This window comes from Sinohyriopsis cumingii, chromosome 8 (genome assembly GCF_028554795.1).
Source record: "Sinohyriopsis cumingii isolate HCF-2022 chromosome 8, ASM2855479v2, whole genome shotgun sequence".
Classification (NCBI taxonomy): Eukaryota; Metazoa; Mollusca; class Bivalvia; order Unionida; family Unionidae; genus Sinohyriopsis; species Sinohyriopsis cumingii.
In genome coordinates this window covers 100,545,085-100,570,025 of record NC_142968.1, presented here as the reverse complement: position 1 = coordinate 100,570,025, position 24,941 = coordinate 100,545,085, and the positions used below count along the sequence as shown (strand labels likewise).

Genomic DNA, 24,941 nt, shown 5'->3' with positions numbered 1-24,941 from the left:
TCAAACTTTCCTCGAACCCTTCCCACCCCATTTTTGATTATGAAGGACATCAATATATCACACAGATTTGGAATTGGTTTGTTATTGATATCACGTGACTGTTGGTCTTTTGATGTCATGGACATGTAGGTTGTGAAATTTGGGTAGTCTTGTAATTAGCAATGTAAATGACAAGTTCCAGGTCAAATTTCATAAATGCTGTAGTTTTGTCTTGTCCGTCCTCAGATTAATGAATGGTATATTCATGATATTTGAGAAAATAAATTCCTATAAATTTCATGCAGGTATAGCTAAATGTAAGGATGTTAAAGTTTGCTTAGCGAGCTAATATCCAATGCTGATACTGCAAACTTGACAGCTTACAATGGCTCTGACCCTACACCCCAACATAGATTCCAGTTTATAGTGTTGTGATAATTTGCTCACATTTATGCATTTAATATTTCTCAAAAAGAAATTGTCATTTTCCCCTGCACTGGCAGTGACTTTCTGCATTCTATCTGTAGCCAATGGTACACATTCTGTTTATGTGTACATCTGTATCGTCAACTCACAGATGATGCTAATGGAAGCCTAATGATACAAAGCACCTTTCACCTCATCAGAAATTTGCATGGGACCTCGTAATTAATGTCAAGTGCGTCAAACTCTAGTCCACCACGTCCTCAATACTTTCTATTATTTATCAGTGCCCTTCCACCAGCCATTCAAAATGCTCATGGAAAACATGGGAGAGCACAACATTAAGGCTGTTTCTGTTGTTGTTTTTGTGATTATTATTATTATTATTATTATTCCATGCTTTCATGGGGGTGGTTTTGTGATACCCTCTCAGTCTGTCCATTACTACTTTTCGTAAACTACATGGTGAACCAGGTATGGGGTCAATAACAGGTGCTCAGTTACAATTACAAGTTGTTTGGCACTGATGGTTACAATTAAACATTATTTGCAAATCACGATTACGATTATGATTACAGGGGGATTATTACGTTTAAGATTGTTTTGTATTTGGGGAGATACACATTGTATAACTGAAAAACAAACTATTGTAACTTTGTGTCAATGTTTATTGTCATTTATTTACATACAGATTAACAAACTAAATGAGCACTACATAGCACTGTTTTCATCACATTCACATCAACAGTTGTAGTTATTACACTGAATAAACAATTAAACATTACAAGTTAGATGATATGATAACCATTTGCAGTTGGGGAAAGGGGGTTGTAACTATGATTTTAGGACCCTCCTTGAGAGGATATTAAAGGTCAGATATACAAAAATTGCTATTACAGTTACATTTTACAGTTAAATTAAGGGCCCCGAGTGGCTGGGTGGTCTAAAGCACTCTCCGTTACGGATCACTGCCATCTCACCTGTCTGCGTGGGTTTGAGTCTAGGATTCGGCTAATGTGGGTATGTGAGAAAGTTTGCCAGTAGCTTCTCGTGGGTCAGTGGTTCTTCCCGGGGTTTTCATGGGTTCTTCCTCCACCATTAATACTGGCCGCCATGCATAGCCTATCGTGTGCTGAAAAATGGCGTTAAACCCCACAACAATAACAACAGTTACGTTAAAGGTCAGATATACCAAAAGTGCTATTACAGTTACATTTTACAGTTATATTAGAGGTCAGATATACAATAATTGCTATTACAGTTACATTTTACAGTAACATTAAAGGTCAGATATACAAAAATTGCTATTGTAGTTACATTTTCTAAACTATTCTTTTACTAAACATTTTGTATATGCGTTTATAGAATCTGGACACATGTAACAGATTTTGGGCTACAACCTGGGGAGGGAGAATATTTAATAAAAGCATGAGCATTTCCCATGGTCAGCCATGGCGTAGCACTAGTCATTAATATTACCATCACCATTTTCTAGAAGACAGAATTTAAAATAAAATATTGGAAAGGGTGAAATGACATTATTATTACAATAGAAAAGATTTAAAAACTTTTTAAAAGACCTTTCTATTTATACTTTTCCTTTAGGTCCTTTTCTTTGGCGGTGGATGGGTTTTCTTTCTGAAGCAGCTTTTCCGAGATTATGAGGTAAAGAAATTCATTATTTACATGAGCTTGTAATAATAATTACAAAGTATTTTCACCAATTTTTTCATTCGTTTTTATATGGCAAAATGATACAATAATCATTATAATGCTATCCATGAGAATTGTAGAATATACTGCATTATATTGAGACCAATTATAATGAAGTACACGATATACAGTACTCATTATAATGGTGTCCATGGAAGCCAAGGTGTGCATGTCCTTTTAATGAGACTGATATGATGTAACGAAGGACATGATACAGTGGTCATCATAACCTTGTCCATGGAAGTCGTGCAGTATACCGCATTAAAGTGAGACCATCTGATAATGAATTACATTTATAAAAAAAAATCTAGAGCACTGAGTTCAGATAAATACACTTCCATACTGTATTGAAAATGCATTACAGTTGTAGGATAACAAAACAAGTACACTTGCATGTAGTGGTGTGATGATTCATCAAAATAATAAAAAATTGGTCATAAAATCAAAAGGATCAATTATTTAGTTATGTTTTTAATTAATAAATATAACCATGGAGTGTTTGCACTGTTTAAAAAATGATTAATTTTAACCTTAAATTTTTGTATTAGGCCTAAAAAATAATACATGCGTTTCCACTAGGCAGACCATCTCTGTTTCTAGCACTTCCCCCCACCCCATGGTAAAGGAAAAAAGTCACACAAAAGTCACATTAAATATATATAATGTTTAAAAACAAATGACCTGCCTGTGATAATTTTAAAACCAGTGCAATAGGAAACACATTTTTTCATGGCCTTATCAATATATTTCACCCCAGCATGTTTCTTAGAATTCAGGGACACTGCATATTTTTAAATATCAAATGACCTTTTGCTTGAAAACTATAGATTAAAAAAGATCTTTGATTCATTCTGGTGAAACAGTCTTATTTTTTTAAATTCCCATCAATAGCCACAGTTGCTCAGCAGATAGTGCACAGGATTCATGAATGAAAGGTTTGTTGGTTTGAATCCTAACATGTTGTCTGTGATAGCTGTTGTGGCGTATCCTTGGGCAAGACACTTTACTCCAATTGCCTCAGCCCTAAATAACCTACTTGTGTTGCTGTGCCATGATACATCAGACCAGAACTAATTATATTTCCAACATTACTTACAGTGTACATGTAGCAACTTTCTGAGTGTAATTCTATCTATATGCTTTTTAAGTTGTAACTACATATGGTGACAATTGTCAAGATAGATTAGTGCAATTGTCAGGGTAGATGAGGGCTATTGTCAAGGTAGATAGGTCTTTTGTCAGGGTATATTAGGGTTATTGTCAAGGTAGATTAGGGCTCTCTATCAGGGTAGATTATGGTTATTGTCAAGATAGATAGGTCTTTTATCAGGGTAGATTAGATCTCTTGTCAGGGTAGATTAGAGTTATTGTCAAGATAGATAGATCTTTTATCAGGGTAGATTAGGGCAATTGTCACGGTAGATTAGGGCAATTGTTAGGGTAGATTAGGGCAATTGTTAGGGTAGATTAGGGCAATTGTCAGGTAAATTAGGGCAATCGTCTTTATGAAGGCACACTGCTATCATATGATATAGTGATATAGTAAAATTAGAACTGATGTGAAAATCATCCCACAGTAGTATGAACTGTTGTGTGTTTGAAATCAATGGTGTACCTCATGACAATAGACTGTAACAGGATGTACCACATGCCAATAGGCTTGAAGCAAGACAGATTGTAACACATGGCAATAGGCTTGAAGCAAGACAGAATGTAACACATGCCAATAGGCTTGAAGCAAGACAGAATGTAACACATGCCAATAGGCTTGAAGCAAGACAGAATGTAACACATGCCAATTGGCTGAAAGCAAGACAGATTGTAAAACATGCCAATTGGCTGAAAGCAAGACAGATTGTAACACATGTCAATAGGCTTGAAGCAAGAAAGAATGTAACACATGCCAATAGGCTGAAAGCAAGACAGAATGTTGTTGTTGTTCTAGGGTTTAATGCCATTTTTCAGCACAAGATAGGCTATACATGGCGGCCAGTATAACTGGTGGAGGAAGAACCCTGGAAAACCCAGGGAAAAACCACCGACCCACGAGAAGCTACTGGCAGGCTTTCCCACGTACCCATGCTAGCTGAGCCTTGGACTCAAACCCACGCAGACAGGGGTGAGATGGCAGTGATCTGGAACGGTGAGTGCTTTAGACCACTCGGCCACTCTGGGCCCCAAGACAGAATGTAACACATGACAATAGGCTTGAAGCAAGACAGAATGTAACACATGACAGTAGGCTTGAAGCAGGACAGATTGTAACACATGCCAATAGGCTGAAAGCAAGACATGATGTAACACATGTCAATGGCTATGAGTCTGTAGGCCTTATTCATATTGATACCTGAATTTGAGACTGATCATTAAGTTGTTACAAATGTACAATTTGTACTTGCTTTTTAAGTTGAGTCCAGCTGCAAACAGTATAGATCCTGGTCTGCTATAGAATAATGCTCTAGGGGCCCCAAGTGGTCTAAAGCGCTCTCCATTATGGATCACTGCCATCTCACCTCTGTCTGCGTGGGTTTGAGTCTAGGATTTGACCAATTGGGTATGTGAGAAAGCTTGCCAGTAGCTTCTCGGGGGGTCGGTGGTTCTTCCCGGGGTATTCCCGGGTTCTTCCTCCACCATTAATACTGGCCGCCATACATAGCCTATCATGTGCTGAAAAATGGCGTTAAACCCTACAACAAAAACAACATAATGCTCTAGCAGATCAGGATCTGTTTACTGATTATTACTAACAATCTGCAAAGACCCAGATCTGCCTGCACATTATGCTATGGCAGGTCTGGGTCTATACAGTTTGCAGTTGAATCTTGATAGTTATGAGCATAATGAATCCTGTAACATTCATTATTGTCAATAAATATCAATCTAATCTTGCAAGTTCTTGACTTCTAGATCATCAGTCACAATCAAAGACTTACTTAAAGAAAAAAAACAACCTTTAATTTACCAAGTGAATGGAAATATATACCAAATTTATATTTGGGTCTAGTATGCCATTTGAATGATAAATGATATGGCTGATTAATTCCAAAAATTTGTGTATATAGTCTGGGCTAAGACTGTTGCCATGATGCATATATTAGTGATGATTCAAAGTTAAGTCCAGTGTATCAGGGTCAAGTCCAGTGTGTCTGGGTCAAGCCTAGTCTGTCAAAGTCAAGTCAGTCTATCAGGGTCAAGCCTAGTCTCTCAAAGTCAAGTCAGTCTATCTGAGTCAAGTCCAGTGTGTCAGAGATAAGCCTAGTCTGTCAAAGTCAAGTCAGTCTATCAGGGTCAAGCCTAGTCTGTCAAAGTCAAATCAGTTTATCTGAGTCAAGTCCATTGTATCAGGGTCAAGCCTTGTCTCTCAAAGTCAAGTCAGTCTATCTGAGTCAAGTCCAGTGTGTCAGAGTCAAGCCTAGTCTGTCAAAGTCAAGTCTAGTCTGTCAAAGTCAAGCCCAGTCTATCAGAGTCAAGTCCAGTCATGTCAAAGTCAAGCCCAGTCTATCGGAGTCAAGTCCATTCATATCAAAGTCAAGCCCAGTCTATCACAAGTGCTGTTTACAGTGAAGTTTTGGAATTGTTGAAAACAAAAACCATGCAGAACACTGGTTTAAATAATACTGAATATGAATTGCAATCATAGAGATAGGTGAGGAAACAAGTGTGATGGCTGTCAAGTTTGTGCTAGCAACTCCAGGAACCTACCACTTTTCATTATTGTAAAATAATTGTTACTTATTAATTACATGAATTCAAATTTGTATTGAGATACTGATTAAACATTTTATGAAATCAAATTATATAAAAATTATCTCCAAACTAAAGCTACCAAAACTAACAACTTGTCACATAGATGGAATGGACTGTGTACATGTCACAGGATGGACTGTGTACTGTCACAGGATGGACTGTGACTACTTTCTTGTGTGATTAGTTCAGTAGCATCATGTGTATCTGTAAAATCATTCATTGCAGAATATGAGAAGATGTCCCTTACAAGAGAGCCACAAAATATTTAAAACTTTGGTAAATATCCAATTTTATGTGCCTTTTGCATGGAATAAAACCAGTTTGGTATAAGCAGTTTTCCTTTAAGGTGACTTTTTGCAGTGAATAGTAGGACTCTTACATTGGTTATCTAGATATTAAAAAGTGTTTTACCATCTGCATTTGGTGAGGTTGTACAAATGGCAGACATGCCATTTTTGGTATTTGGTGGTGATGTCTCCACAGTTACATGCAGTTTAATGCATGTGATTTAGTACCATTGTCATAACACTAAGTACTGATGCTGTGCCAGTATTGAAGATAACTAAGTTTTGTCTTGATCATTCTTCATGAGTCCATTCAGTTGAAATATGCTATAAGGGGTGTATTCATATTTACTGTTCTCATATAAAAATTGTCCTTCTTAAAAAATTGATCCCCTTACGAAAATGTGAAATTGGGAATTCCCTCAATATGTGAAAATTTTGAGAATTACTGGGTTGTGTCATACATGTTGATGACTGAGATTAAATCTCTTCCCAAACATAGAAGTGTCACAAATGTAGCAAGATAATTTGCAAATAATTTGTACCATATTAACTTGCAAACAAGTCAAGTCAAGCTGGAAAAAAAATCATGGTCTGCTGTAGCATAATGCACCTGCCAATCTGGGTTTGTTTTGTTTGTTTTACTGATTACTCCTAGCATACTGCACAGACCCAGCTCTGGCAATACATTATGTGATGACAGATCTGGTTCTATGCTGTTTGCAGTTGGACTCATAAGCAAGTACATACGTGACATGTGTTAGCAGCAACAAAAAGTTTTTTTATAATATACCATTTATCAGCACACTTTGAAATGTCTCATAAATTCACAACAATTGAATAATATTGTTATAAACATATGATGGAATTATCTGATTTCTTTTAGGTTCATCATTCTGTTGTCCTTCTGGTGTTCTCTGTGACATTTTCTGTGTCCTGCAACATGTTTGAACTCATCATTTTTGAAATCCTTGGAATCATGGACACCAGGTTAAAATGTGTTTATTTTAACATTCTTTTATTGTTGTTTTTATATTTCTTGGGGCAATTTCAAAAGTTCTGTATTCCCCATGCAGAAAATAGTTATATACTTAAAGCCTGGCAAGATAACATTAAAGTGACATAGCTCTTTTTTTTTCCTCCCCTTTCTTGGGGTATGTGAAATGATTTAGTCCTTTATTTTCCTGAAACATTTGAGCCTTAGGTCACTTGCCTGAATAGTACTTGTGTGAAAGAGAGCTTTTTGGGCATTAAGCAGGGATTGTCCTAGCTTTTAAAAAGCTGTTGCCAAAAAAATTGCCAACCTCAATATTTTGTCACCAATTTTCAAAAAAGTGTTGCCAGAACAAGCAGTGTACATTTTTCCAAGTGTTAATTTAGTCTATTAATGTAACAGGCAATGAAAATTACAGGGAATGGGTTAGTTAATACTTTAATTACAACAAGCATTAACAAAATGTTACAAAGTGTTACATGAAGATCCGTCGCGATTTTAGGGCTGCCCACTTGTTGAATGCAGTTTCAAAGTTTCACCGTTTGTGCACATGTATGACTGTTGTTACCTGAAAAAAATGCATTATCAACTTTAGTTGACATTTTAATAATAATAAAACCCTATGATCGTACATTGCAATATAAGGTAAGTAACGTATAATGCGACCGTCGATTGCATGCATTCCGTAATTAAATGATTAAATGATCCCCCCCCCCATGGCTAACTTCCCAAAGCTTGTAGTGAATTGCTTCCTAAATCCCAAGAATGATCACTGAATGCTGTATAAATTTTCTCGACAAGCAAAATAGGATCTCCTTTCCCACGAATGAAACTTACACGAGTCAACATCTGGCAATATTGGACTGTATATATAAGCATAAATTTACACCCAGTTTCGGGATTCTTTCACTCCTGTATTTTGAGAAATAAATAATTATTTTTAATTATGCAAAACTTGTTGTTGTTGGGTTTTTTTGCTATTTCTTTTTGTGGTGTTTAAGTTTCTTTAGCCGTAACACAGGATTGATGGCAAAAGGAAAAGATCAGTGAGTAAAATGCACAAATATTACTTACCCTGGCTGGATTCATGTTTGGTGACACACTCCTTCTTCAAAATATCACAGCCAGTTGTAAATGAATTGACGAACTTTGCCTTGATACATACATCACAGAACATCTGTTTTAACTTTATATCATATCTCAACCACGGACGCCCAAGTTTCCAACTGTCTAGAAATTTTCGGGAATTTTTGCCCCGTTCATCATAATGTGGTGTTGCACTTGAATCACTACATGTAGATGATGTTGGACTGCAAGGTTTATCATCGGGTTCAGTGACTGTATTGTCTGATGAATTTGCACTAAATCCAAACGCTGTTAAGTTTTGTAACTTTGGATGAGATGATGAACACGCAATGTCTAACTTCCGATTGCTCATGATAATGTTGCACTGGTGACAGATATAATTGTGATTGAGATTTTTTCCATTTGCTTTGTATTTATACACAGTAGTCGGTACTTCAAAGGTTATCAGTTTTGTATGAAGGTTCAGCAAAACTATTGTATTGGTATATGTAAAAAAAACAACAGAAGGATTAGCCATTCAATTAATTGTATCTGTTCTATTCGCGTCTTCAGAACTCGGTCAGTTGTAGGTATAGTTCGGTAGCATGATTGACTGTATCACAGCATACAGTACTCAGCCCAGATGTCAGCATAAGCAGATTATGATGTAACAATGCACTGTAAAGATGGGGTTGTCAATACGAACAAAGGATCGTTTGTGTAACAGATTGATTCCAATGCATTGCTTAGTCAAGTTTGTGGCTTCCTTTTGTTCTCCCTTTTAATTTATCTAGTCCAAATCCATGATTGTATGTACAAATTAAATAACCAAAAAGTCTGTCCCCAACAAGATCGCCAGATGGGATATTTTTGTCACCAATAAGGAAAAAAAATTGCAATTTGCGACATTGGTGAAGCCCAGGACGATCCCTGATTAAGGTTGCCATGGTGAGGTCAGTATTCATTTTAAATTGATTAAATTTTTAAAGTAATATTGGTACATGCCAAAAAACACAAGTATTTATTTTCTGAGGTTATTTAACCTGAATATTCTTTTACTAGACCTCTGTCCTACCATCTAACATCATTCAGTATTTATAGGTTATTGATTGGTTATTGATTGGTTATGTGGAGAAATACTGAGCACAAGGTCATGGGGCAGTCAATGCATAAGAATACAGGTTGAAGTAGAAGATTTAAAAGCAATTTAATTACTGCCACATATGATATATTTCTAGCAATCTTGCACTCGTCGATCATTTTTGTGGGACTTCGAACTAAACTGGAATAAAACACAAAACTGATTTTTTAAAAATTAATTATCAGATGGTTTGCAGTTTTGAGTAGCACAAGTTTGTCAAATAAATTTGATTTTTTTACACATAAAGTGGAAGAAGATTTAGAAACTTTCTTAAAAATACCCTACATTACTTTTCATCCATGTCCATGTTTTGTTTTTCTTTTTTATAGCTCAAGATATTTCCACTGGAAGCTGGGACTTTTTGCCATCCTGTTTGTGTTGATTGTGGTCCTGCCATTTTACATTGCTTACTTCATCATCGGGAATCTCAGATTTGGTATAAATTTTTAATTGGACTTGACTAGTTTGTTCTCTTCCATAGTACTTATAATATTAATACATTTTAAGATACAACAAAATTTACACAAATTTTAAGATATAGCAGATGTTTTTTAAGATTGTTTTATACTTATGCCTTGCTGCTCAGAACATCTTGTGGGTTTTAGACTGGAAGATACGAGGTCAGACTCCTCAAAACCAAAAACCCTTGGAACATCAAAATAGTTCTCAGCTTTCTTAATTTTGGTTTTACTGATGTTTTTAGACATGTGAAAAAATCCTTTTTATTAAGCGATTATGTGACAAGATAGAGAGAATGTAGTTATGAGACCATCAGTGTTTGTGTGTAAAAGAGTGCACAAAATGAAGAAAGCTTTTATACTTTTTTAAAATGTGTTTAATGAGGAATTATCTGATCATTATATGTTCTTTCTGAAAATCACACCTGTCACATAGGTAAGTTTACTACAAGTCCATTTTGAATGATTCTACAAAAATTTTAAATACTCCATATTCACAGTTCAAGAGCTTTAAGAAGGCATGGAGTACTGTCCATTTTTTTCTTACATCTTTCTTTTTGCTAATTTAACCTGTCTTAATCTCAACCTTTCTTGTGCCACAGCCAGATAATGGTTATTTTTAGTAATCACAAAGTTTTTAATCTCTGTATAAGATCTGAGCCTTCAGGGTATGTCACTGAGTGAATCTGTTAGAATACTGTTTATATCTTTCTGTTGACAGAGCTTCAGAAGCAAGGCCACATCCCAGGTTAATAAAACTCAGATATTTAATTTTTTTAAAATAAGCAAACATTGTTTTTTTTGATCATGTGTACAAATGAATAACATGAATCACAATTAGATAATAGGCAGATAAACATAATCTTTCCTAAATGGCTTAACTTCAAGCATTTAGTTAATAATAGTTCGCCTTAAAAGCTGGCTCTTTTGTATGGTGCAAAGACTTCAGATTAGCCTATTATTGTTTGTCTTAACCTAGTGTCATTGCACATCTCATGTATTGTTTTATCTTTGCATGCACTTGGTATATTTTCTGGGTGTTGTGTTATGTCCCGGTGTAAATTTCAGTTCCACATAGTAATTTTGGAAGGAATGCCAAAAATTGGTATTGTCTTTACTTAGAAAAGATTGTTGTCAGTTTCTAACTTCACCATTTTATGTAATTTTAATGGAGTTATGGATCCTGTTTCACTTTGACAGATCAGTTAGATTGCAGTCTCGTTTCTGCTCAGTATTTTTTATAAGATCATTATGGATTCAAATAAAATTTAGTATGAGAATTATATTGATAAGCCCTAACTCAAGTTTTGTATGCAGTATTTTCCATTTTCATTAATTTTAACCGAGTTGAGACCTCAATTCTTCTTTCAATGTAGCCATTCTATTGCATTATCAATTTGTTTCCATTTATTTAAATTTTAAAAACTTAATGAATTCGGACCAACTATTTTTTGAGGCTTTATATTAAGTAGACATAGATCAAGTTCAGTTTGACTTACATTTCTTTGGCTACAATTTTATTTTTCTAAATAACATGTAGTGTGAGGATTTAATTAAAAAGAACTAATGCCAGTTGGATTTTCATCATATTACAACCAAATTTAATGTAGTTTTGGTCCCTTTTTTAACATATATCACTGCATTTTGATTGCATCATAATTTTGTTTTGTTGAAGTGAAGAAGAAAAGTTGTTATCAAGCTTTAAATTATGATGACCTCGGCTAATTTCAGTTTTCACTATTTACTGGTAATTTTACTTAGTCTTGATCCTGCTTCTGATTGAAAACTTTGCATAATATTGGCACCAGCATTTATGTTATAATGAAATATAATGAGATATTTATAATCTGAAGGTAAGAATTTATGCCCAGTTTAGACAACAGGTGAGCAAAAAATCTACATTTACCTACTGGATAATTTCATTGCATTTGGTAGTAAAGATTGATAGCTGATTAAATTGTGGTCTCTAAAAGGTGTAAACTGATGGTGTTAGGATTATAGTATAAGTACATATTTTCCTAAATATTATTACCAGTGATATTGGTGGTTTTTAATTTCTATGTTTAAACTTTCCATCCTTGCAGTTAATATTACCTGCTGAATCATATTATTTTCTGAATCTTTTGACTTTGATTATTTGGATTTTTATGGCACTTTTGACACGTTATTGCTGAAGAAATGGGAGCCAAGTGTCTTTCTCATTGACATACTGAGGCAAACAATCCAGGGTGGCCTGGCTGGGTGTCTAACCATGACCCTTGGATTATGAGTCTGACACTGTACGATCCTAGCTACCACAGTGCCCACTTTGATCACGAAATTTACTCACTTTTATTATAACATAGTTGCATGAAGAGCCCTATAATTATTATATAATAAATACTACATGAATATCCAGCAACAATCTTATATGTATAATTTGTATACCTTTTCTTCCAGTTCCAAGAAAGAAGTTTATTCAGGGAATTTTGACTTTTGTGGCATGGTGTGTTTTCATGTATTTCTTTTGGAAGATTGGTGATCCATTTCCTATAACAAGTCCTAAACATGGTAAGAATTCATACAGTATTTTAAATATAAGAAAAGTGATAGAAATACGCTTCTTTAAAATAGCACAGTTTAAAAATTTTGATTATAAGAGGATTTTATTTGGTCAAGCTCAGATTCTCAATTTGTACAATATTTTTCAAAACAATTACCATATTTGCCATATATATTGGGACACAATAAAATATATAATTATTTTCCTGTCCCAGAATTTACGATAAATCTTCATTTCACCTAGGTCATGTATCCCAAGACTTAAGAAATGAAATAAATTTGTGTTTAATTTGCCCCCCCCCCGCGGCCACTGCATGTTGCAATAACATAGATAAACAAAATGCTTATTTGATAATAAAATAAAAGAAACTAACTTTATATTGTTATCATATATTCCTCTTTGTTAATCGCGAGCAATTTATTTAAAAAAAAATGTATCCACGATCCAAAATCACATACGAATGAGAGAGACAGAGTGATAATTATCAACCCCATTGCTCAACAGCACCTGCCATTCATATTTGACACAGTATAAGGTACAAAATAATCAAGAGCTTATTATATACAGGGTAACAATATGACAATATCTCGTAAACTTAAATCATTATTATAAATACATTCACTGTAAGTACAAATGACAATCTTTTTGATTCCATGGGTTACAGAAAGTATTATTAAAGTAAGTTAATGCTGTGTATACTATTTACACTGAAGAACTCAAAACCTGTTTGTGTCAATTATGACTACAGATGGCATATAAATAAAAGCCCAGGTATTGAATAAACACACCTTGTAATAGCCATAAACTCATTTTTTGAACTTGCTGGTAGGATATGAAATGCAATATTTAATTTATTCCAAAGCATGCCAACCCCATATGTAGACTTTGCATTCCTTTAGATTTTCTTAAACTATACATATGTATACAAAGTCAGTTGACATGGGGAAGCCAACTTTGATTTCTTTCTACCGGTTTTCACTGGGATTTGAAAATAAATAGAAACAATGGAACACTTTGAAATGGTATCTTCTCACACATTTACACAAAAAGTGATTCCTCACAGTCATTGTTATCGCGTACATAGCATATATAAAGGGGAATAAAATAAAAACAATATAAACCACATTATAGATCTCCGCTATTAAGGATAAGTTTGTAGTGCAATACTCAAGTAATGAAGAGGCCTTGCCTTGTGCATGGAAATGAAATGCGTTGCCTAAAGCTTGAACTAAGAGGCCTGTAGGTCAACCCAAGAAGTGTGCTAGAGAGGAGGAGTGTGATGTAAAAGACAATGAACAAGCTGCAAAAAGACATAAAATTGGAGACCTCAGTCAGAAGAGAGATGATTCCTACGAAAATGATGATGTCAAGCGATGGCATTACAAGGGTTTTACATTAAAGCAAAAAGAGGAAGTTGTAAATTTCTCAAAATTGCATGAATATCGAGTAACAGCAAGACATTCACAATCTCCAAATCAATCATAATTTATTGCAAATTAGTCAAAAATAGATTTTTCTCAGCAGCTGAATGAATGGGGACATTTAGCTAGGAGTGGAAGACCAGTATCATGTGGCAATGAGTTAGATGGAAAAATTAGCGTGGACACTTAATGCGCTTACACCAAGGAAGTTGTGTCAAGTGAACGTCCAGAACGTTTCAAGCCAGTATGAACTGGGCTACATGTCTTTTAAAGTGACACAACCTCATGCTTCATTCATGGTCAGTGATGGCCCAGTGTTTCCCAGAAGATTTGGAGGAGAAAATAAAATTATAACTTTAATTCATAAAGGCCAGAAGAGAAGAAGACGATTTCGAAGACAAGATGATAATTAACATGGATGAAAATCCTATGTACTTTGATCTCATTCCCGCATGAAATGTGGAAAAGAAAGGTGTTAAAAATTTGAGAATTCACACGACTGGTGCAGTTACAAAACATCTAACCTTAGTACTTGCAGTTTCCGCAGCAGGAGATGTGTTGCCACCAGTGATAATTTTTCATGGTGTGAGGGAGCTAACAGATATTCAGGCACCAAAAGGATGGATCATACGTGTGTTGGAGAAGGGTTGGGTTGATGAGGAGGTGATGCTGCAGTGGATTAAAGAGATATATCTTAAGTATACAGGAAAGGAACAATCTCTTTTAGTGATGGATTCATTCCAGGCGCATATTACAGATGCTGTAAAACAGGCTTTGAGAAGGGGTAACATAGTGCCTGCAGTTATTTCGGGTGGATGCAATTCCAAGCTACAGCCACTAGACGTCAGTATAAATAAACCGGTACAGTCTGACATGAGGAAAAGCTGGACAAATTTTATTAGTAAAGCAGTTAGGGCCTTTCCAAGGAAAATGACAACACGACTCGTATTAAGAGTGCAGATAAACAAACAGTTGTGGACTGGATTGTGAAAGCAGTCAAATCGCTTCAGGACATACCAGATCTGATCCAAAACTCATTTAAAGTTTGTGGTTTTAATAAAAACTTGAATGGATGCAAGGACAATATCATAAGAGATACTGAATATAATGGCAGAAACATTGCAGTGGACAAATTTCATAGATTTGAGCCTGAGGAGGTTGAGTTGGCAATTAAGAATGTGGACAGATTGAAGGATTTAAATTAAACATATTAGTGGCATTCAGGTTTGTTCAGCAGTACTTGGATTATGTCTGATATCACTGCTGTGTAAATAAAAGATGTTCAGTTTCGGAATTAGTGTGTTTATCAATCATTCTGTACCATCACTATCTACTGGTATCTCTCTCTTTCTTTCTCTCTCTCTCTCTCTCTCTGAATATTTTTTTATGTAATTAATAGTTTATACTGTGCTCAGCCATAGTTATTTTGCCAAAAAAAGTTGTGTAATGAGCACCAACTGCAAATAAACTTTGACCTTTAATATATAAAAAAAGCTTTGTGGAAGCATAAATTAGAACAGAAAAAGTTGAACTTGTTCTCATAGACACAAACGATTCATTCTTACCTGAGCTTTTGTTCTTGGAAAATTTGCATCTAGGAAGAAAAGTATAAACAAACAATGCTCACAGCATTTTCTGTTTTTAAAGTTTTCTTTAATAAAATTTACATTTGAGTGCATTTTCTGACATGTAATTTTTGAATGATTTAAAAGGTGTCCCACAACTTACGACTAAAAAAAAACACAATGTGTCCCAGAACATACAGTGCACCAAAAAATTACTTTTAAAATAAATTTATGATGTCCCAACATATACGGTAAGTGCTAACTGCTTGTCTCTTCAACAGGAATTTTTTCTATGGAACAGTGTATTGGCCGAGTGGGTGTGATTGGAGTAACACTAATGGCTTTACTATCTGGATTTGGTGCTGTCAATTATCCTTATACCTCCATGTTCTATTTCATTAGGTAAGCAATGTATTTTGTCTCACCTCTAATTGAATTTGAAGTTCATTTTTGTCAGCATTTGCGTCTTACCATGTGAAGGCTTGCATGCATTTTTTAAATATGGAAACTCGTGTATGAGAATTTCAAGGATCAGTCTGAAAAATTATTGTGATGTTTCTTCCCTTTCTCTTCATAAATATTCCTTAACATCACCTTAGCTATTTCTGTGAGATATAAATATGTCTCATGAGTATGTCAGCACAGTAATTTTACAGAATAATCATACATTTATTTGCAACAAGAGAACCCACAGTCTATTCGAGCTACCTTGGCTATTTCTACAACTGGGTTGATCATAGAATTGATCAAGAAGTTGTGAATGAAAAATAAGTTTGATGCCTTGTTTTGTAAATAGCTGAGATGGTCTGAAAGGGCAGCAATTGGCATACATTCAAAGTATGATCTGTAGGAAGGACCTCAAAGTTATGAAGAAATGACCTTGAAGTTTAACCATTGTAGTTGTAAAGTGGTTTGATCTGTAGAAAGGACCTTGAAATTGTTAATTTTAACCATTGTGGTTGTACAGAGGTTTTATCTGTAGAAAGGACCTCAAAGTTGCGAAGTTTAATCATTGTTGTTGTATACAAGTTTTATCTGTAGAAAGGACCTTAAGTTGAGAATTTTAGCCATTGTGGTTGTACAGAGGTTAGATCTGTAGAAATGACCTTGAAATTTAACCATTGTGGTTGTAAAGTGGTTTGATCTGTAGAAAGGACCTTGAAGTTGTTAATTTTAACCATTGTAGTTGTACAGTGGTTTGATCTGTAGAAAGTACCTCAAAGTTGAGAATTTTAACCATTGTAGTTGTTCAGAGGTTTTATCTGTAGAAAGGACCTCAAAGTTGAGAATTTTAACCATTGTTGTTGTACAGAGGTTTTATCTGTCAGTGAATCCCCTAGGGGTGTAAAATTGAGGGTAAAAAAAACCTTGGTGTCAGAACTGGGGGTCAAATAAAAAATGGGGGGGGTCAAAAATGTACTGACAAATTTTCATATGACTCATACTTTTTCAGCTTGAAATAGGATATTGCAATTTGAACGACATACTCTCTCTCTCTCTCTCTCTCTCTCTCTCTCTCTCTCTCTCTAAACATACAAATAAAACAACATGCACAATTAACAAACAAATGCATTGTCCATTCACAGAATAATTTTATTAGCTCATTTTTCTTTTAAAGTTGTTCTTTTAACAGTCTCCTTTTAATCAATATGAAGCAATATTATAGCCCAACACATTACATACAAGCCAATACAAAAAGCCAAATAAATCTTTTTAACCAAATGGCAGTTAATTTACTGCCTTTCATAAAATGTGTACTATCATCGTTTTCATTGTACTTCGTCCTAGAACACACTTATCCAAATATCAAGGAGGATAATGATTCATCTTCTTTCTAATAAGCTACACTTGAACTTTAAGATCTCTCTTTTATTGCAGCAAAGTTAAAAACCAACAAAATCTGCAATGACTCGCTGACTTTGTAATCCAAATAACGCATTTGTCTCTGCAACTTTAATGATTTCTTTGTTGTGAAAGAATGTATTGGGTTATAATGTGTTCTCCAGATATCTTGTGGTGAATGAGGGCAGATTTTTTAAAATTCTAAATCCCTGTCATGAAAGGATTATTCACTTTTGTAGTCACACTGGTAATTCCAGTCAAGGGAATTATTTTCTCCATTTTTCATTAAAGTTAGATCCACAGTTACTCTTTTGTGTTCTGCTTCTTTCACTTTCTTCGCTAATGATTTTTAGTGCATGACATTTTAATCTGGAGATCACTTTCTCGTGCAACAAGCATTGAGGTTAAACATCTAAATGACAGCTTGCAGAGCTCAATGGAAATCGCATGAGAGCTCGCGAGATTAGGGGAAGCTACTCCATCATAACATTGCCTATGCTAGTCTGGTTCATTGTTTCGTATGTTCCCTGCGGTGCACTCTGCTATATGAATAGAGGAGAACAAGGCAGGGAGCAAACAAAGCGGGAAAGCAGTCAATTCTTATGATCGAAGCATATATGATGCCATCCATTGTCCAATGCACTGGGTATTAAATAAATCCTGATCACATTATGAAAATCCTTTGCGTCAAAAAAATGCACGGCAACAAAAAGTGTGCGTCAGTTTTCTCCAGCGTGCATCCCTGACGCACAAATGTGCGTAAAGGGAAACACTGAGTCTGTAGAAAGGACCTTAAGTTGAGAACTTTTACAGAGGGCCCAGCAACGTGGAATGAACTGCCCACTGAACTTAGACACAAAGACACAGTGATCACATTCAAGAGGGCTCTCAAAACTCACTTATTTTAACTGCAAGAACAAACTTAAAGACCTAATATATGTTTCCTACCTTAAATATTCTCAGCATGTTTTTTTAAAAATGTTTTCTCATTTCATGATGTTTGTTTTTGTAATCATATCATTATATGTTTTTTTATCTTATAGGTGTTGTCTAATGTTGTAAAGCGCTTGGAGCTTCTAAAGATTAGGTGCTATACAAAGTCCTCATTATTATTAATATTATTATTAATATTATTATTATTATTATTATGTCAAATATGATTTAAAAACTGAGCAGTTAAAAAGAAGAAATGGTCTGATCTTGAACTCCTGGACATTCTTTTTGGCCAGTAGAACATCAGTCCCTTTAAGGGACTCTTGTTTATGTAAGCAGGAGTCATCTTGGCTTGGTCCTGTCTGTATGTCTCTCCATCTGGACGACTTTATGTAAACAGGAGTCATCTTGACTTGGTTCTGTCTGTATGTCTCTCCATCTGGATGACTTTATGTAAGCAGGAGTCATCTTGACTTGGTCCTGTCTGTATGTCTCTCCATCTGGATGACTTTTTAGCACAGTTGTGCAAAGGCTATTTTGTATGTGTATAAAGATGATCTGATTAGAATTTCTTTACATTTCAACAGTTTTCCCCCATTTTTAATTTATTGTTAAAATAGCTCCTGTTTTGGGATTAAATTTTTGTTTGCTGTAGTGCACAAAAATTTGTTGGAATAAACATTACATTTATTGTGTGTGTGTGTGTGTATGTATGTATGTATGTATGTGTATATATATATATATATATATGTATTTGATTTTTATGCCACAATAATTTTTTTCTCCATCTTTTGTACATTTTTAAATTTCAGACTAAGACTGTACTGGGGTAAATAATTTGTCAGTACAACTGCACAAAAACCACATGACAAAGTTAAATTTGGTAGGCATGTTTGTATGCTTATATTGATGACCTAGACTGATGCCATTTTTATACTTCTTGGACTGCAGTTGGTGGGTGTCATCTGATTTTTTAAAATTTTTATATCATCACTTCAAATAAAAACAGGACATACATATTTATGTCTGAACGTTCCGAAATGAAAAATAATTTTTTTTGCTTGAGGTCTGCATTACCATTTGATAGTTGTTGTTTTTGTTGTAGGGTTTAACGCCATTTTTCAGCACACGATAGGCTATACATGGTGGCCAGTATTAATGGTGGAGGAAGAACCTGGAAAGAACCACCGACCCACGAGAAGCTACTGGCAAGCTTTCTCACATACCCACATTGGCTGAAACCATTTGATAGACAAAAGTCCTAATCTTAAGGATACAGATTTGCATAGATATAATTTCACATTAAAAAGAATTTAAAATATCGCTAAGAACTCCAACTGAAATACTACATAATTTTTTCCAGTTGATTTTGGATAATAATTTATCTGCCATGCACACATACTCGATGAATATAAGCTATTTCCTCGTCCATGTATAGTAAAAGTATGTATTCTATGTCGTTTCTTAATATTGGTAGCAAATTCACTTGCAGAAATTACCTTAACAAGTTTCACATGTCATAAGACTTAGGACCTAGGATTAATTTAATTTTAAGTAAACATTGAAATGATGATCTGTTTTTATGAAAGACACAGTGATTACATCCAAGAGGGCTCTCAAAACTCACTTATTTCGACTGCAAGAACAAACTTAAAGACCTAATAATGTTTCCTACCTTAAATATTCTCAGCATGTTTTTTAATGTTTTCTAATTTCATGCTGTTTGTTTTTGTAATCATATCATTATATGTTTTTTTATCTTATTGGTGTTGTCTAATGTTGTAAAGCGCTTAGAGCTTCTAAAGATTAGGCGCTATACAAAGTCCTTATTATTATTATTATTATTATTTTCTGTAGGAAGGACCTCGAAGTTGCATATTTTAACCATTGTGGTTGTACAGAGGTTTTATCTGTAGGAAGTACTTTGAAGTTGTAAATTTTAACCGTTGTGGTTGTACCGAAATTTGATTTGTAGGAAGGACCTTGAAAATGCAAATTTTAACCTTTGTGGTTGTAAAGAGATATGATCTGTAAGAAGAACCTCGAAGTTGTGAATGAGAAACATTGTTTGTACAGAGTTGTAACATTTTAATTTAAAAACATTTTAATTTAAAACATGATTTCATAGTACATAAGGAGTGATAATGAAAGATGGCCCTGATTGATTTTTTATTATTTTTAAACCTAATATTTATGAGTTTAATTTCAGAAAATGTCTTACATTTGGTGTTTTAATATAATTCATCCCAGCTGAATTGTTCTGTTGCTGCACTAGACTTTGCCATTACAGGCTTTGTGTGGAACACAGACTTTGAGGATTCTGCCATGATATGGATACTTGAAGTACAACCAAGAGTCCCAATGTTACATTTATATTTTGGGTCCCAAGTGGCTGAGTTGTCTAAAGTGCTTACCATTACGGATCACTGCCATCTCACCTGTCTGCATGGGTTCGAGTCTCAGATTCAGCCAATATGGGGATGTGAGAAAGCTTGCCAGTAACTTCTCGTGGGTTGGTGGTTCTTTCCGGGGTTCTTCCTCTGCCATTTATACTGGCTGCCATGTATAGCCTATCTTGTGCTGAAAAATGGCATTAAATCCTACAACAACATTTATCTGTTGAACTTCTTAATAAAATGGAGAGTCCCAATCAGATTTGTACACATTTCTGGGGTCAGGGACTCTTCTTAATGGGTCAGAGAGAAACCTGTAACACATAATATAATAGAGTACCAGTAATTTTTGTTTGTATAATTTGGAAACAGACTAATTTGAGAGAAAATACACTTTGCATTTAGATTGAGAACATTTAGATTAAATCTGTGTCCTCTATCCATATTAAACACTTTTAGAGTGAACTAACAAAAGTTTTTTACCACTGTGGCTCTAATGACATCCTTTATGAACAGGTTCTTTCTTTCAGTGTTGCACATAGGGCCCCTAGGGAATGGGACAATGTGTTCCCCCCCTTCTATTATCCGATGGACACATATTAGAGGGACAAATGAAAATAATTGTCCATAATGTGTTAATAGTGCTATCTATCAGCATTTATTATAATAAATACCTATGTTTTCGGAGTAACTTTCTTTACAAACTTAGAAATCATTAGTTAATATTTTAAAATAAATCTTCTTTACGATAGTAAGTATGTTAACCATTACACTAAGGGCCATAAAACTCTTTACATAGCAACTGAGCCAACTGTCAACATTCTTTGAATGTTTTCATTGCCAGACACATTGTTTTAAAATTGAAATTCATTTTCATCTTATTATTTTGTCACCTTTGAAGACCTTGGACATTTCTAGCACCAACAGAGACTTGGATGGACATTGTTGATAAGTTGTAGATATATATTTTTTTTAAATTTCTGACAAAATGCATGCTTAGAAGTGTGCACATGGTCAGCATTCTGAAAAAAAAATCATGCTCAGAAGTGTGTACAGGGTCAACATTCTGACAAAAAGCATGCTTAGAAGTGTGCACAGGGTCAACATTCTGCAAAAGGCATGCTCAGAAGTGTGCATAGGGTCAACATTCTGACAAAAAACATGCCCAGAAGTGTGCACAGGGTCAACATTCAGAACATTGAACAAACAATTGCAGGAAGTACACCAGACTGCACTATATGCAACACTGCTCTTGCCTGCATAAGGGGATCATTTTCTTATTAGCAGTGGTTGCATAATAGCTTATATTTTTACTCTGCTTATTTTTGGTAATTCTCTAGGCTTTGTATTTTCAGACAGTTTGCCACCTTTCAGTTAATACAGAAGTGTTTTAAAAAAGTTATGGAATATGTACCCTTTTTGCTTTTCCTTTCTTGCAGACATGTCACTGACTCAGAAATCCAGGGAATCGAGAAGCGTTTGATGCAGACCATGGACATGTTAATCAACAAGAAGAAAAGGTGACATTTTTTATTTCCCCATCATAAGACAGAGTATATTATGTTATAATGTCCATTTGGTTGTCTGTCCATCCTTCTTTTTGCAGTAACTCATATTTCATGTATTAGCAGTTACCAAATGTTTAGATGGCTTGGGGCAGGGAGGAATCATATCAATCAAATATTCAAAGACGAGATTATTGGCTCAAAGAAGAAAATGCATTCTGCACAATAACTTGAGATTCCACATTAAGGAAGAAAGAACCCAATTAATGTTTATTAAAAAGTCAAAAGTTATGTACACTGTGAGTGAAAGAAGAAACAATTGTTTCTGCACAATAACAAAGGTTCTTTACAATCTAGAGTTGCAAACTTTATGGATTGGTTGCACTTTAGATAAGGAATGACTCTATAAATATCAGCAGTGAAAGATCAAAGTCATTAATGAACTAAAAGAAAAATGGTTTCCACAATAATGTGAGTTCTCCATTATCTATAGTTACCGATCTTTGTCAGCACTTGGGATAGAGAAGAACCATGACATTTTTTTTCAATAAATAATTCAAAGGGACAAAGTCACAGTGACTGAAAGGATCAAAATGATTTCTGCACAATCGCATGTGTTCAATATCATGTACATCATCCAAACCTAATGGATTGCTTGCACTTGGGGAAAAGACCTATTGATTTTGATGCCAAAAGGTAACACCAAGGTCAGTGCGTCTGAACGAAGAAAAATTGTTTCTGCAAAATGACATTAGTTCTTCATCACAGACTTGGTGCAAACTGTGTATGGATGGCACTTTGGAAAAAGGTGTTCTTATGGTGGGATGATTGTTATAACAAGAAATACAAAAATGTTATTATGTTGTTCCCTTATTTCAGAATATGTCTTGCCAAGAGGGAGAGCATGCGTCAGGCAAGTCAGAACATAGGTGGAGGAATATGGGGGATGTTGAAGACAGTAACATCTGGAGGGCCTTCCGAGAGTATCCTTTGTTAAATTGTATGGTCATGATTGTAGATGATCAAAAGTCAGAAGCTGATTATGGTTGCCATGGTGTGAAGTAATGTAAAATACATAGTTTTCAGTTTGAGACGTCAGTCCATTGCAGGCTTTCCATACCCTTCCGCATGCAGTCCACACTGAAACCTTTATAAACTTGAGGTCTACTGGACTGATTCATATTAATTCCACATACCCTTCTGACATATCAATGACCACATAGGCACTCCAACTTTATAAACCTGAGTCTGTCATGCCAACATTTGAGTCACACCACTCCTGTTGTTCATTCATATGGGTATATATATATATAACAAAGTTTGATCCTCAAATGTCAGTTTTATTCTTAAAATTATCCCATATTCATATGAAATTTGTAAATATATTCAACTACTAAATTCCTGACATGCTCAAACAGATTATGTTTAGCGGGTAATGCGATGGTCTGATCTATTAAACATGAACTCCAAAAATATCCCAAAGGCATACATGGTTAAAACAACAGTTCATGCATGCAATGACACATATTAAGGCTGATAAGAAGCTAATCTAAAGTCATTGCACCATACAAAGGAAAATGACATGTATTAATAACTAAATGTTTGTACATTATCCATTTAAGAAAGGTGTTAATTGGCTGATTATCTAATTATGATTGATGCTGTTCATTTCTATAACTGATTAATAAAATATTGATTGATTTTTAAATTAAATGTCAGGGCTTTATTAACGGTATATTTATCTCACTTTTCATGTTTTGCCATGGAGGCAGACAAAACAGTATTCTAAAAGTCAGATTCATTCAAATGATTACCAATAGAGAAAAATCATTACGTGTATTTAAGTAGCCATGACTGTCGTTGTCTTCACACACAACAGTGATGTTTTGCATGCTGTGCTATGTGCAAGATATTGAAATAAATATATATATATATATATATATACACACACACACACACACACACACATGTACTTTAACAATCTATTGGCTTAGTGTTATTGGTGTTTTCTGCTCCCTTTGATGTTTAGCGCTCAGATGAAAACACAGCATAAGTGATTAATGTTGACAGGTGTTTATTTATGCTCATGGTAGTATTGTTTAGAGTTGTTTGCTGCATTGGTTTCCATTGATATTATTCACTTGGAGAAAATCACAATGTAAGTATTGAACTTGTTAGGTCTTTTATTTGTGCTCATATATGTGATTGTATTGTTTTCAACATTCGTTTGCATCAGCGTAGAGTTCTGCAGCTGTATCCTTTATGTTGTTTATCCTTTATGTTGGGTATTTGTCAAAAGTAAATATGTACTAATATGCAGACTTTGACAGGCAAAGCCCCAAAAATTTAGCTGTACATAGATAAGTGATACTTCAGTGTGTGTGTGTGTGTGTGTGTGTGTGTGTGTGTGTGTGTGTGTGTGTGCGATAGAGACATTCAGCCTTATTATGATTGACAGTAGCATGCTTAAGTTCAAAAACACATGATTGGGTCAATGCAGCAACATGACAAAATGATAATGTCCAGCTAGTGATTGACAGTGTCCAGTTAGTGAAAAGTTGATGTTCATCATCCATGCAATGCATTTTGCATAGGAAGTCTCAAGCAGAGAATAAAAGAAAATTATGTTATGTGACATTGCTTAATATTATATTTCCTTTACCATATGTTCCCTAATACACGTTGAACTCTATTAATTCATCTAAAAATTCTACACTAATTTGGATTGGGAAAACAGTGTACTGTGGTGTACAAGATAATGTGTGATGATTGCTGCAGTAATTTGTTGGATGGGAAGGGTGGAGGAGCAAGAATACAAGAACACCTGAATACTCTAAATCATCCAAGAGAAAAAAATCCAAGAACACCAGACATTTGGTAGCATGTTGCAAGGACAGTGTTAATTGGAAGGGAAGAAATCCAGGAAGCTTTCAAAT

General features: G+C 34.8%; 1 protein-coding gene across 1 annotated transcript in view; it reads left to right on the top strand.

Annotated features, from left to right (window-relative positions):
• Positions 1-24,941, top strand: part of LOC149794240 (Golgi pH regulator-like) — a 51,456-nt gene that overhangs the window by 1,308 nt on the left and 25,207 nt on the right. Inside the window, exons 2-8 of the mRNA XM_089968371.1 lie at positions 2,008-2,067; positions 7,033-7,136; positions 9,676-9,782; positions 12,244-12,354; positions 15,614-15,734; positions 21,940-22,020; positions 22,885-22,988. Coding sequence (XP_089824497.1) covers positions 2,008-2,067; positions 7,033-7,136; positions 9,676-9,782; positions 12,244-12,354; positions 15,614-15,734; positions 21,940-22,020; positions 22,885-22,988 — 688 coding nt within the window. The remainder of the gene's footprint in view (positions 1-2,007; positions 2,068-7,032; positions 7,137-9,675; positions 9,783-12,243; positions 12,355-15,613; positions 15,735-21,939; positions 22,021-22,884; positions 22,989-24,941) is intronic.